General features: G+C 48.6%; 1 protein-coding gene across 1 annotated transcript in view; it reads left to right on the top strand.

The window, feature by feature from the left end:
* The first annotated feature begins 205 nt into the window (after positions 1-205).
* Positions 206-12,078, top strand: part of grhl3 (grainyhead-like transcription factor 3) — a 13,106-nt gene continuing 1,233 nt past the window's right edge. Inside the window, exons 1-14 of the mRNA XM_076295548.1 lie at positions 206-383; positions 2,271-2,418; positions 2,782-2,843; positions 3,756-4,020; positions 4,296-4,381; positions 4,513-4,663; positions 5,593-5,704; positions 5,978-6,072; positions 6,709-6,867; positions 7,654-7,726; positions 8,490-8,620; positions 9,925-10,054; positions 10,180-10,265; positions 10,454-10,518. Coding sequence (XP_076151663.1) covers positions 367-383; positions 2,271-2,418; positions 2,782-2,843; positions 3,756-4,020; positions 4,296-4,381; positions 4,513-4,663; positions 5,593-5,704; positions 5,978-6,072; positions 6,709-6,867; positions 7,654-7,726; positions 8,490-8,620; positions 9,925-10,054; positions 10,180-10,265; positions 10,454-10,518 — 1,580 coding nt within the window. The 5' untranslated portion in view covers positions 206-366. The remainder of the gene's footprint in view (positions 384-2,270; positions 2,419-2,781; positions 2,844-3,755; positions 4,021-4,295; positions 4,382-4,512; positions 4,664-5,592; positions 5,705-5,977; positions 6,073-6,708; positions 6,868-7,653; positions 7,727-8,489; positions 8,621-9,924; positions 10,055-10,179; positions 10,266-10,453; positions 10,519-12,078) is intronic.

Raw genomic sequence — 12,078 nt, 5'->3', positions numbered from 1 at the left:
CTGCCAAACACCCCAACCCCCACCTCTCTCTCTCTCTCACACACACACACACACGTACACGCCCCCTTTCACACATAGCAGCAGGTAGAGAGTGAAGGGTGGAGTCTGGAATGCACCTGTCCTATCTGACACCTGTTTCAGGGTTTCTGGCCAATCAGGGGCTGGGCCTGCCGGCAGAGAGATAAATCTGCGTGGAGTAGCGGTGCCAAGATCAAACCTCCGCACTCCTCTGCTGTGGCGACACCTTACCTGCATCACCTGAGCTCAGACTGACAGACGCTCGCCAACACACACACACACACGGACACACTAACCAGAGGAAAACACTTCTGAAGGAATTTATACCTGACCTCGCCAGGAGGAGAAATGACTAAAGAAAATGAGTAAGTTTTCATTTGTTTATTGGTTTATTTACTTGTTTATTTGTCATATCAATGCTGAATGAGCTCCTGTTGCTGTTGAATGAGCTCACTGGTGAGTGGCAGATGGTTGTAAGTCGGTGTTGTGGAGCAGAGAGCGTGGCTTTCTAAAGAGGCTTTTGTTGGCATGATGTGGTGGGAACTGTCTTGAGTCCCAGCATGTCTCATTGTGTTGTGGGTGGCTGAGTTTCGCTGCATTTGTGAGTCATCACTTGAGACGATGTGAACTGTAAAGCCCCCTCATCTCAACACGGCAGTCCAGCATTGTGCAACGGAACCCCCATCTAAAGGGATGTGTGGCTTGAGAAAACTGACACCTAGACACACACACACACACACACACACAGACTCCAGGCAAAGGGGATGATGAGGTGAGGACTGAACACACACACTTGTCAGAGGGGAGTGATGATAATGTCCTAGGGGGCCTGCACGCACAAAGGGATCAGCGAAATGGGAATCTGGCGTAAACGTGTTCGAGACACAGGTCACTTACAGCGAGGGGCTTTCAATTACATAACACAGACACCTAATATGGGCCCTAATGGCCCCACGTCATCTCGTAAACGCAGAAACACTTGTGAAATGAAAATGGCTCCAAGATAGGGAAGCTAGGTCATACAGGTGTTTCACTTTGCACTGAGATGCCTTTGTGCAGGATTGTCAAAATGTGTGTGTGTGTGTGTGTGTGTGTGTATGTGTGTGTGTGTGTTCTTCATAGTCATGCATTTGCTCAGGTGTTTTAAGATTCTTGGAGGCTTTTTTTCCCTTCTGCCTGCTCAGCACATTTGATGTGTGTGTGTTTGTGTGTGTGTGGGTGTGTGTGGCCCACTGTGAGAGTGTAAACACTGTTGTGCTTGCTCCGCGGACATTAGGCTAATTTAACATCACTGGTGTGGAAATGGCCAAACAGTTCCCACTTTCGCCAGGGCATTGTTGTGTGTGTGGGGAAAGCGATCCCCTCCAAATCCCCGCTAGCGTTTGCCGTGTTTGGGGCCAACCTGAAACTCGGCACCTTTCTCATTCATAGCAGGAGGGTCCTGACTCTGCTTTCCCAAGGGCCGGGAGTTTCCTCCCTCACCCCCCCCTCCCCACACACACACACACACACACACAGCCTTTGCCCATAACTGATTTGTCGGGTTGTTTGTCGTTGTTTATTTATGCACAATTTGTAGCTCATGTGGGTTGTAATGCTCAGGGGTTTTGGCCAGTTGGCTTCTGAAATCTGGATCATATCTCGCCCTGATTTGGCGAGAAAGCCAAAGCCTCCTGACGGCCGCTGCTGCTGGGAAGCGGAGAGCGGCGTTCTCAACAGAAACTCCTCCAGGGCGAGAGACTCCTCTCCGCCTCACTTGGAATTGGGAAATAAGAACTCTCATGAAGCCTCAAGGCCTAAGTCCTACATCCTTCACTGACTCTAATGACAAATACTTTAAACCCCGAAGGCCTTACTGCAAAAAGAAAACAAATACATTTTAGTTGTTTAATTGAGTTCAATTGAGTTTATAATCCGATCCGTGTGTGTTGCTGGGTTGCATCATCTTTAACTGGTCTTGCTGGCTTAGTGATAATCTGTGCTGTGTGTGTGTGTGTGTGTGTGTGTGTGTGTGTGTTTCTGGTGCCCGCTGCTATAGGACTTTGATGTCCCATTAACCGTGTAATAATCAGTGTGTGTGTGTGTGTGTGTGTGTTTCTGGTGCCCATTACTGTCGCACTCTGATGTCCCGTTAACCGTGTGATAATCAGTGTGTGTGTGTGTTTCTGGTGCCTGTTACTGTTGCACTCTGATGTCCCGTTAACCGTGTAATAATCAGTGTGTGTGTGTGTTTCTGGTGCCCGTCGCTATAGGACTTTGATGGTACTGCAGAACGAGAGCTTCAACTACTCCCGCTACACAGACAGCTACCTGATGGACTCGTGGGGCTACGCCGACGCAGACCTGAGCAAGACCAAAGAGGACCTGACGGCCTTCTCCTTCCTCTACGAGCAGTGCAAGGTGAGCAGTCGCGGCCCACGCAGCGGGGCCCTTAGCTAGTGTCTGTCTTGCTCTCCAGGTGAGAGAGAGGCCCTTAGCTAGTGTCTGTCTTGCTCTCCAGGTGAGAGAGAGAGGCCCTTAGCTAGTGTCTGTCTTGCTCTCCAGGTGAGAGAGAGAGGCACAGTGTTGCGCATGCTGCTGTGGGATTGTAATATGCCACGGCATGTTTTATTGTGCAACCTCCAGTTTGCAACAGTTTCGATGTAACAGGGGGGTTCTTGTTTTGTTATTCTTTTTCTCTGGATAATTAATCAGTGTTAATGTTGTTTTTAAGTTCAATCAATGTTATTCTTAACGTTTATTTTGTTCTGCATTTTTTCCCAGCCTCCCAAGGAGCAGAGACTGACTGCATGCAGCAGAGGCAACAGTTTCTACAAGCCAGAGAGGTATGGGCCCCTTCAGATCAGCTTTTGCATGTGTGTGTGTGTGTGTGTGTGTGTGTGTGTGTGTGTGTGTGTATGGGCCCCTTCAAATCAGCTTTTGCATTCGTGTGGAAACCACACGCATCACATGCTTTCGTGACATGCTACTGTGGAGATGGTAGCACAAGACAGCCTGAGTGTGTGTGTGTGTGTGTGTGTGTGTGTGTGTGTGTGTGTGTGTGTGTGTGTGTGTGTGCATGTAAAGGAAACCCTCTGATTTCCATCAGCAAACTTTAGCTCAGGTCTAAGTCAGCTGTGCCATATCTCAGCCAGATGTCAGCCAGACCCAGGCCAGCTCTCCACCATATCTCAGCCAGATGTCAGCCAGACCCAGGCCAGCTCTCCGCCATATCTCAGCAAGGGGGGGTCCACTCCAGTGTCCAGCTCTGTGTGGGGCGGGTGGGGGGCGGGTGGGGGGTACGAGGGGTGGGGGGCAGTACAGGCCAGCAGAGCAGGGAGGAGTCAGGGAGGGGCGGAGTAACAGGAGCCTTTTGTTAGGTGTGAAAAATGGACATCAGGCGGGCACAGCCCAGAGAGAAACTCAAATACGAGTGCGGGGGGGGGGGGGGTGGTCAGGATTAGGAGGCAAACAGCATCCACCCAGGAGAGCAGAGGGGCCACTATCTACGCTGAGATTTGGGCTTTGCCTTTTATTGACTACCGTATTGCCTCCATTATTTACACTGACACTTGGACAGGCTTTTCTCGTTGGCGTACAGTCAATGTTTGAGCACTGAGGTTGAGTTGAGACACTGTATGTGTGTGTGTGTGTGTGTGTGTGTGCTCAGTGGATGGCCAAGGATTAGTCCTTTAGCTGTGGTGGGGAAAGGTGTGGCGGTGTGTTTAACATTGCCAATGTGTGTGTGTGTGTTTCAGGACCGTTGGTGCCTCCTCCCCTGAGCTCATCTCTCTAGAGAGTCCGGCCCAGATCATGAAGCTGCTGACCCACAACATTTCCGCCACACAACCACAGGAAGTGCTGGACAGGAAGCTGTCCCCGCTGTGCCCCCCCAAGCAGACCTCCCCCGTCCCTCAGACCTATGTCCAGCCCACCGTCGCCGAGAGCTACGACAAGCAGGTCATCAACACCATCTTCGACAGCCTGCTGCAAGGGACATACCAAGAGGGCCCCACGGAAGCAGTGAGTAAACAACACAGTAAACAACGACGACACAACAACATAACAACACAACAACACAACAACACAACAACACAACAACATAACAACACAACAACATAGCAACACAACAACATAGCAACACAACAACATAGCAACACAACAACATAGCCTGCTCCTAGTGAAACACAAGGGAAAAGTGCAACATAGCCTGCTCCTAGTGAGTCCCTGTTTGCTGTCGCTGTTCCATCTGAAGTCCTTGTTTTAAAATGCCTCCTTCTGTGTTGCGTCCCAAACAGACGGCGTCCTACAGCGATCCGTTTGTGGGCCAGACCAGCCCTGGCTACTCTGAGTCCTACACCAGCTCCCCTCCAGAGAGATTCAGGTAACAGCTGCTCTAAACCGCCCACCTTCAGCCCTAAGCTCTCCCCTCCTGACTTAAACCCATGACTAATACTGCCAATCAAACAGAGTCCAGCTACTCTAGCCGTAACTCAAATGTCTTCTTGACCGTAGGAAAGATTTCCAGTTCGTCCTCGGGGCACCTCAGGCCTCGCAGCACAAGACTACGGAGATGCCCATGGTGTACCTGAACAAGGGCCAGTTCTACCCCATCACCCTGATGGGAGTGGACAGCAGTGCTGGGCAGCCCATGGGCAGAGTCAAGGTGAGCAGGACCCTCTGAGTTCATATGCCGTTATATTCTGGCCTCTTGTCTGGTTGTGTCAGCGCAGTATAATGGATGACAGGTAGCAGATATGAAAACGCACGTTCAATGTTCAAAGTGGCGAAGTTGTAGCCATGATGTGAAGCAAAACGAAGTAGATGAATTGATATGCAACTGAAGTGCACATACAGTAAACAAATATGGAACTACTTCATACTTCAGCAAAATTCAACAGAATGTTTCACAATAGGAGAAGCAACCAACCTGCGGTGTAAGGCAGCAGTAATGGATAGGGGATCCAGGGGTAGGTGTGTGTGTGTGTGTGTGTGTGTGTGTGGGGGGGGGGGGGCATGCTCAGGTGGGTCGGGGCCATACCCGTGCCGGGAGTGGCCCACATGCGCACACTGCCACCTGGGCTGGCTGCCAGGCCTGTGCGTGCCAAGCTGCATCCCCAACACGCAGCGCACCTGAGCCAGGGCAGGACTAAGGACAGGCGAGAGAGGATGGGCACAGGTGTGGCACCCAGAACTACACCAGCTGAGCAGGGACAGAGAGAGAGAATGAGAGAGTGGGAGAGAGAGAAAGAGAGAATGACAAGAGAGGGAGAGAGAGATAAAGAGAGAATGAGAGTGAGGGAGAGAGAGAAAGAGAGAGAGAAAGAGAGACAGAGAGGGAGAGAGAGAAAGAGAGAGAGAGGGAGAGAGAGAAAGAGAAAATGAGAGTAAGCACGCTGAAGCCGTCCCTGATAGCTGCTGACAGGGCTGACAGAGAAGGGAATTAGTGGGTAGAATACAACACTGACAGGTGAATGGGAAAGGCCAAACTCAGACACCAAAAAGCACACAAACACAAGCTGACCTTTACTCAACAATCCACTGCCTCCCACTCCCTCTCTCCCTCCCTCCCTCCCTCTCTATCTCTCTATTCAGACGGTCATCATGGCAGTGTTCGAGAACGACAAGAGCCCAGAGGTGCAGCTGAAGTGCTGGAATCACTGGCACGCCAGGCAGCCGACTGTTAAGCAGAGGGTCATTGATATTGGTATGTGCATTACAAAATCACACACATGTACACACACACTCACACATATACAGTTATGTTACAGTTATGTTAGAGTTCAAAGGAATTTGACTCCATCTTTCAAAATTCAACCTTTCAAAAGTTTTTTTGCCTTGCCGTGGAAAATGTATTTAAAACGTACTCATTTATTTTCGAGGATGCCGGGAAGGATGTTAAGAGATTTTCCATTTGGTCTGCTTCCTTTCTGTTAGTTGAATATGAGAATGACTTTTTTTACTCTCTGTTGTGCGGCAGCTGACTACAAAGAAACTCTCAGCGGCATCAGCGATGTGGAGGAAGTGGCGTTCAACGCTCTGTCTTTCGTCTGGAACACTAACGAGGAGGCCAAGGTAGGATCACACACACGCACACGCACACACACACACACACATACGAGCAAGCCCATGGACACACACACACACACATATATACAATTGCTTCCCTGACAGTCACCTGTTAGCATAGTGGGGTGCTAAAGTGAGTGTGTGTGATTCTGACAATATTTTGGGCTTATCTTGTCAGCACTGTGAAGTTAAACAAACACCATCTTGGAGTCCTCGCCTGGCCGCTTTTGTTTGATTGTTTTGATTTGTTTTGTTTGATTGTTTTGATTTGTTTTGTTTAGTTTTATTTTTCTTTCCTGGTGGCATCTGGCATGTATCTGCCTGCCTTTGATATTTGTGGACACACCCCCATCTTTCAACAATAATATACCCCCATATTATCAGACGTCATTAGCGATTCAGTAGGCACTGACCCACCCAGACAGGACACATCCACGCCTGTCACGCCTCCCGTCTCTGTTTGCCAGCTTATGGCATGATTATGAAGAATTAGCCATAATGTCGTCAATGCTAACAGCTCCATAATAGCCATAATGTCGTCAATGCTAACAGATCCATAATAGCCATAATGTCGTCAATGCTAACAGATCCATAATAGCCATAATGTCGTCAATGCTAACAGCTCCACTGGCCTCTCTGCAGGTGTTCATCGGGATCAACTCGCTGAGTACGGACTTCTCCGCTCAGAAGGGCGTGAAGGGCTTGCCGCTCAACCTCCAGATTGACACCTATGACATCAGCACCGGCACCAACACACTCATCCACCGCGCCGCCTGCCAGATCAAAATCTTCTGCGATAAGGTGAGCAAAAATGTGAAAGAAGGACCACTGAAAAAACACGCAGTGGAAGAAAGAAAATAGCTGTGTTGTTTTTATGTCAGACATCTTTCCTATACACCTTCCACTCAGAACTTAAGACTCCCTGGAATAGAGAGGCCAGTCAGCCGAGTTTTATTTTTGACCTGTTCTTTGATCTATTCTTTGCCACATCCCTGAGTGACTACAGGTAGATGAATGCATTTCCTGTGTGATGCACACAGTTGTTGTAGTCTGTGTGTGTGTGTGTGTGTGTGTGTGTGTGTGTGTGTGTAAGTGCACCTACCCAAATTCAGACAGACCACTGATCCCATTGTCTAGCCCCATCTGATAAGCAGTCAGGCCCCTATGGTTGCTCTCAATCAGGTCCTCCATCTTATCCTGTTGTCTTCAGTTGTCTTCTCCAGGGCTGGGGTGGCCTCTCCCTCTCTCTCTCTCTCTCTCTCTCTCTCTTTCTCTCTCTCTTTCTCTCTCTCTCTTTCTCTCTGGGCTATTAGCTGTTATAGCTGACATAGTCATTGGAGAATGCAGTGCAGAGCTTTACATGACACACACACACCAAACTGGTTTCTCGACAGGTGAACTGAGTGCACTGCGTGCCATGCTTGAAAAAACACCTTTAGGTTGGGACGGGAGTGTGTGTGTACGTGTGTGTGCATGGGTGGCAAATTAGTGGTTTGGCTGCTACATGAAGTGTCTCATTCAGATCTAGCGATTAAGCTACTGACTCTTTTGTTTGTTTGTTTGTTGTTGTTTTTCCCTGCGGTAAAGGGAGCGGAGAGGAAGATGCGAGATGAGGAGAGGAAGAGGAGCAAGAGAAGGCTGAAGAATGACTCCAGCAACGGTAAGATCTCCCACAATGCAATGCCACATACCTTCTCAAACCATCCCCTAAATGTACAGTCCTGAATTTCCCCTTGGGGATCAATAAAGTATCTATCTATCTATCTATCTATCTATCTATCTAAATAGCCTCCCCTTGTTGTTAACCAGAGTAGGCCTAAATGCTCCAAGCCTTAGCTAAAGGTAGATTCCAATCTCATCGTATATCCACCTCTGTTCTCCATTCAGGCCTCATTACCATATTAACACTGACAACCCAGTCAAACCAGATGGGGTCTTTGAGCAGGGCACGAGTAGAGTAGTATTTGTTAGCCAGGAGTCAGTGCTAATCATGTTAGCAAAGCTGAGATGTTTATGTTGAAGGCTAGGCTAGGCCTGGTTAGCATAACACGTTTATTTGCAGTCCCAGCTCATCCTCAGTGTTTTCTCTGGTGTCTCAGAGTTCTTATATCTTAATCATTTCTCAATCCTCTCATAATTCCTCTGAAGTAAACAACGACTGCACACTTCTATCTGCTTCCCTGATATTTTAGCCTTCTAGTGAGGCACTTCCTGGTGCCTCAGTATTTGTGTGTTTCACAAGTGACTTCGGCTTCTCTCCTCTGCTGGTTCTGGTATTTCAGTGTTTGTTTATGAAAAGCAAGACTTCTTTCATATGACAGTCGAGGTGCAGGCCTATTCTGTTCTGTTCCTGGTATGTCAGTGCTTTGCGTAGGCCTACAGTACGTGTGTCTAATTCCTCATGTCGCTCTCTCCTCCATTAGCCAAACAGGCCCATGTGAGCAGCTCCGTCGGAGCAGACAGCACCTGCCTCATGCCGTTGGACGATCATGTGACCCAGCCCGTGCTCTTCATCCCAGAGGTGCACTACAGCAACCTGCAGCGCTGCGGCATGGTAGGTCTTCACACACACCGTCTTCACACACGCACACGGAAAAGAACTATGATATGATGTTCTGCAATCCTTTCCCAATCCTTTCCCACTATAGTGTTCTTATAGTACAGTCTTATACTTCTATAGTATGTCCCAAGTAGCCTAGCCTACTATAATAGCCTACTTCTATAGTATGTCCCAGATGTTATAGTATTCCTTAGGATAGTAATTCCTAAGATTACTATAATATTTTTCCCAAAATACTGTAGAATTCCTGTAGTTCTTTTTCTCTTCTCTGCACTGTTTGTCCCATCCTGCTCTCCATTGTGTTGCCCTTTCCTCCTCATCTCCCCTCCTCCCATTTTTGCCTCCACTGTCACTTTCACTTCTATCCCATGGGATCGTGGGATTTGCGGTTTACCTCAGGGTCTTGTCGAGTCATGTTCCTGACCGCAGTGCACAGGAGTTGGGAGAGGGAGAGAGAGAGTGGAAAAAAAAGGTGTGGGAAAAATATAGTGTGGGAAAAAATGTGGGCTGGGGAGAAAAGTGTCAGGGAACATCTCGTGGGGTGGGGTGGGATGGGTTGGAGATGAGAGGGGCGGAGGAGTGCCGACCACTTCACCCGAAACGAGAACGAGACCAAACGAGACGAGACCAAACACACGAAACTCCCAAACCCTCAAGTGGTAGCTGGCACTGTGACTGACAGGGGGATTAACCTGAGGGGGCTCTATAAACACTCTCTCTCTCTCACACACACACACACACACACATGCCGTAATACACACACACACACACACACACACACACACACACACACACACAAACGTCATGCCTCATCAAGGACAGAAATTCCCAATAGCAATAGAATACAAACACAGGTCTCTCGTACATGATGGACTGATTAACAAACCTTTTCCAAAATGCCATGTGACCACGAGATGGACAGTAAAAGTATCTCTGATCGGTCAGGCAGATTAGAGGCCCTGGCGTGAGGGTATTATTTGGGGCAGAATGGCGTGAGGGTATTTGGTAAGACAGGTATAGGGGTATTATTTGGGGCAGATGAGCTGAATTGATAACACTCACCAGAGCTGAGAAGAGATGTGAGACAACTCACTCCCCATCCATGTGCCAATCCATCTCTCTCTCTCTCTTTCTCTCTCTTTCTCTCTCTTTCTCTCTACCATTAGTGTGTGTGTGTGACTTGTGTAAGGAACTGAGAGCATGAGTTGTAATCTTCTCTGTGTGTGTGTGTGACTTGTGTAAGGAACTGAGAGCATGAGTTGTAATCTTCTCTGTGTGTGTGTGCTCTGTGTCGGCAGGCCTCCTCGGCGCTGGTGGAGGATGGTGACTCCCGCGGAGTTCTGAAGAGGGTCAGCTGTTACCCCGAGGGGGGCGAGAGGACCAGCCCTCCCCCCAGCAAAGTGGCACGACGAGAGGAGTCCCAGAGAGGTACGGGGGGGCAGCAAAGACACCTCACACTCCACCCAGGAACCTGTATATGTTCTCCACAGCGTGCAGTTGTTGTTGCGCTGTAATGTACTTATTTGGGCGTGTTTTTGTGTGTGTTGGTGCAGTTCTGCTGTACGTGAGGAAGGAGACAGAGGAGGTGTTTGATGCCCTCATGCTGAACAGCCCCACGTTGAAAGGCCTGCGAGAAGCCGTAAGTCTTTTCATAAACTTCCTCTCTCTCTCTCTCTCTCTCTCTCTCTCTTTCTTCTCTCTCTCTCTCTCTTGTTGTTCCTCTTCCATCTTGACTTGACACATGTGTGATGCTCCGGAGAGTGCCTGCGTCTGAAGGACTCCCCCTCTCGTGTCTAAAGCTCATCCTGTCTTTATCTCTGTTCTCAGATTTCAGAAAAGTATGGTGTGCAAGAGGACACCATTGGGAAAATCTTCAAGAAATGCAAAAGAGGGTGAGTAGCATTTCCTTTAACGCATCTCTATCTCTGGGGTTCTAAAGAAAAGGTTCTACATCCATCAGGTTCTACTAGGATAGAACATTAAGAACACTCTGAACTTTAGTTCCAGAGAACGAGAAAGGTGTTCTAATCTGTCTCTTATAGAGAACATGTTCTTCTTGGCACTGGAAGAGTACACCTGACTTCCTTACTCTAAATGTGGTGTCTGAGAAGTCAGCTCAAGAAAAGCGGTTGGACCGGATGGGTAGCTAGCTATAACCTTTGGAATGTCATAATTGCAGTTCCTCCTAAAGAGAAAGACGAGTTAGATTGAAGACAAGAGGCAATGGAAACACTGTTTGAGTCACCATATTGTTTTAGCTCCTCCATATTGTTTTAGCTACTCCTCCTGAGCTGGCGGTGGTGGAGAGGAACCCTTGTGGCATATTTACTAATGCCAAAGAGATGAGAGATCTACATCTCCTAGACACGGACGTGTCTCTCTAGACTTTAATATCTGGTGGCGCAAGTTTAGATGATTGACGATACCGGTGCAAATCTTGTCTGCTGTTGCGCGCCCCAAACCGAAGCGATGCTCAGATAGTGTGGTGGCGCTCGAGCAGGAGACACGAGACGCAGCGGAGACTAAATGGTCAACAGCTCCACTCAGTCACGGAAAAAAGCGCACGCCCTCGTTGCGCCTCACCTTTGGCTTGGAAACAAGGCCTCTGAACTGCGTAGAGCACCGCCCTTGTCACGATGAGTGAGTTTTTATCAATGTGCCCAGAGGTCTAGAGCTCCTAGACAAAGCCTGGTGAGAGGGGTGTATACGGACAGGACAGGTTCGGTGGCATTTCTGTCTCTCCCACAACCACCCCCCGGGGCACGTAGAGCTGGGAGCAGCGCCAAAGGAACATTGCATGATGAGAATAATATTTCTGACCTGATTTGTGCATGATTGACTAGATATAATCTAGAACTCTCTTGAGTTCTTTATGGATTGTTTCAAATAGTAGAGGTTCTACACAGAGTCGGGAAGAAGGAGAGTAGACCAGAAGACAGTTGGGACTGTCGCGGTGGAGATATCGTTGACAGATCTTCACCAGGTTTAGTCCCGTTGAGGAGCAGACTTAGTAGACTTGGTGAATCTGGTGATCTGTATGGCTTTTACGCTTAGGAAGGGTGGCCTGTTCTTGCTGTAGTGAGAGTGTGTGCATGTGTATGTGTGTGTGTGTATGTGTGTGTATGTGTGTGTGGAGAGAGTCGAGGCAGGATTCCTCCCTCTCAGTTAGCTGCAGCGGGAGGGGTAAATAGATGACATTCACTGCAGAATGACAAATGAATCTCCTCCATCCCTTGAGTATGAATCAGGAGGTTTAGCTTTGTTTGCCTTGTGCATCATACCTCATCACGGGCACTGAGGAGCTCTGTCAGGCCCCCTCTGAGCTGAGCACAGCTAGAGTCTGCTCCTTGAGTGACCAGAGATGCAGAATGAGCCCAGTGACATGAAAGTGCCTCCTGAGATCTCTTTATCTGTGAGATTTAACAACATGCTCTGAGACTCTGTTTCATGAC

Source organism: Alosa pseudoharengus, unplaced genomic scaffold, assembly GCF_046254945.1.
Source record: "Alosa pseudoharengus isolate Yale_2024_CS ecotype anadromous, Long Island Sound unplaced genomic scaffold, YU_APseudo_1.1 YU_APseudo_1.1_scf_2, whole genome shotgun sequence".
Classification (NCBI taxonomy): Eukaryota; Metazoa; Chordata; class Actinopteri; order Clupeiformes; family Clupeidae; genus Alosa; species Alosa pseudoharengus.
The sequence above is the reverse complement of the archived record's forward strand: the minus strand, read 5'-3'. Positions and strand labels throughout refer to the sequence as shown.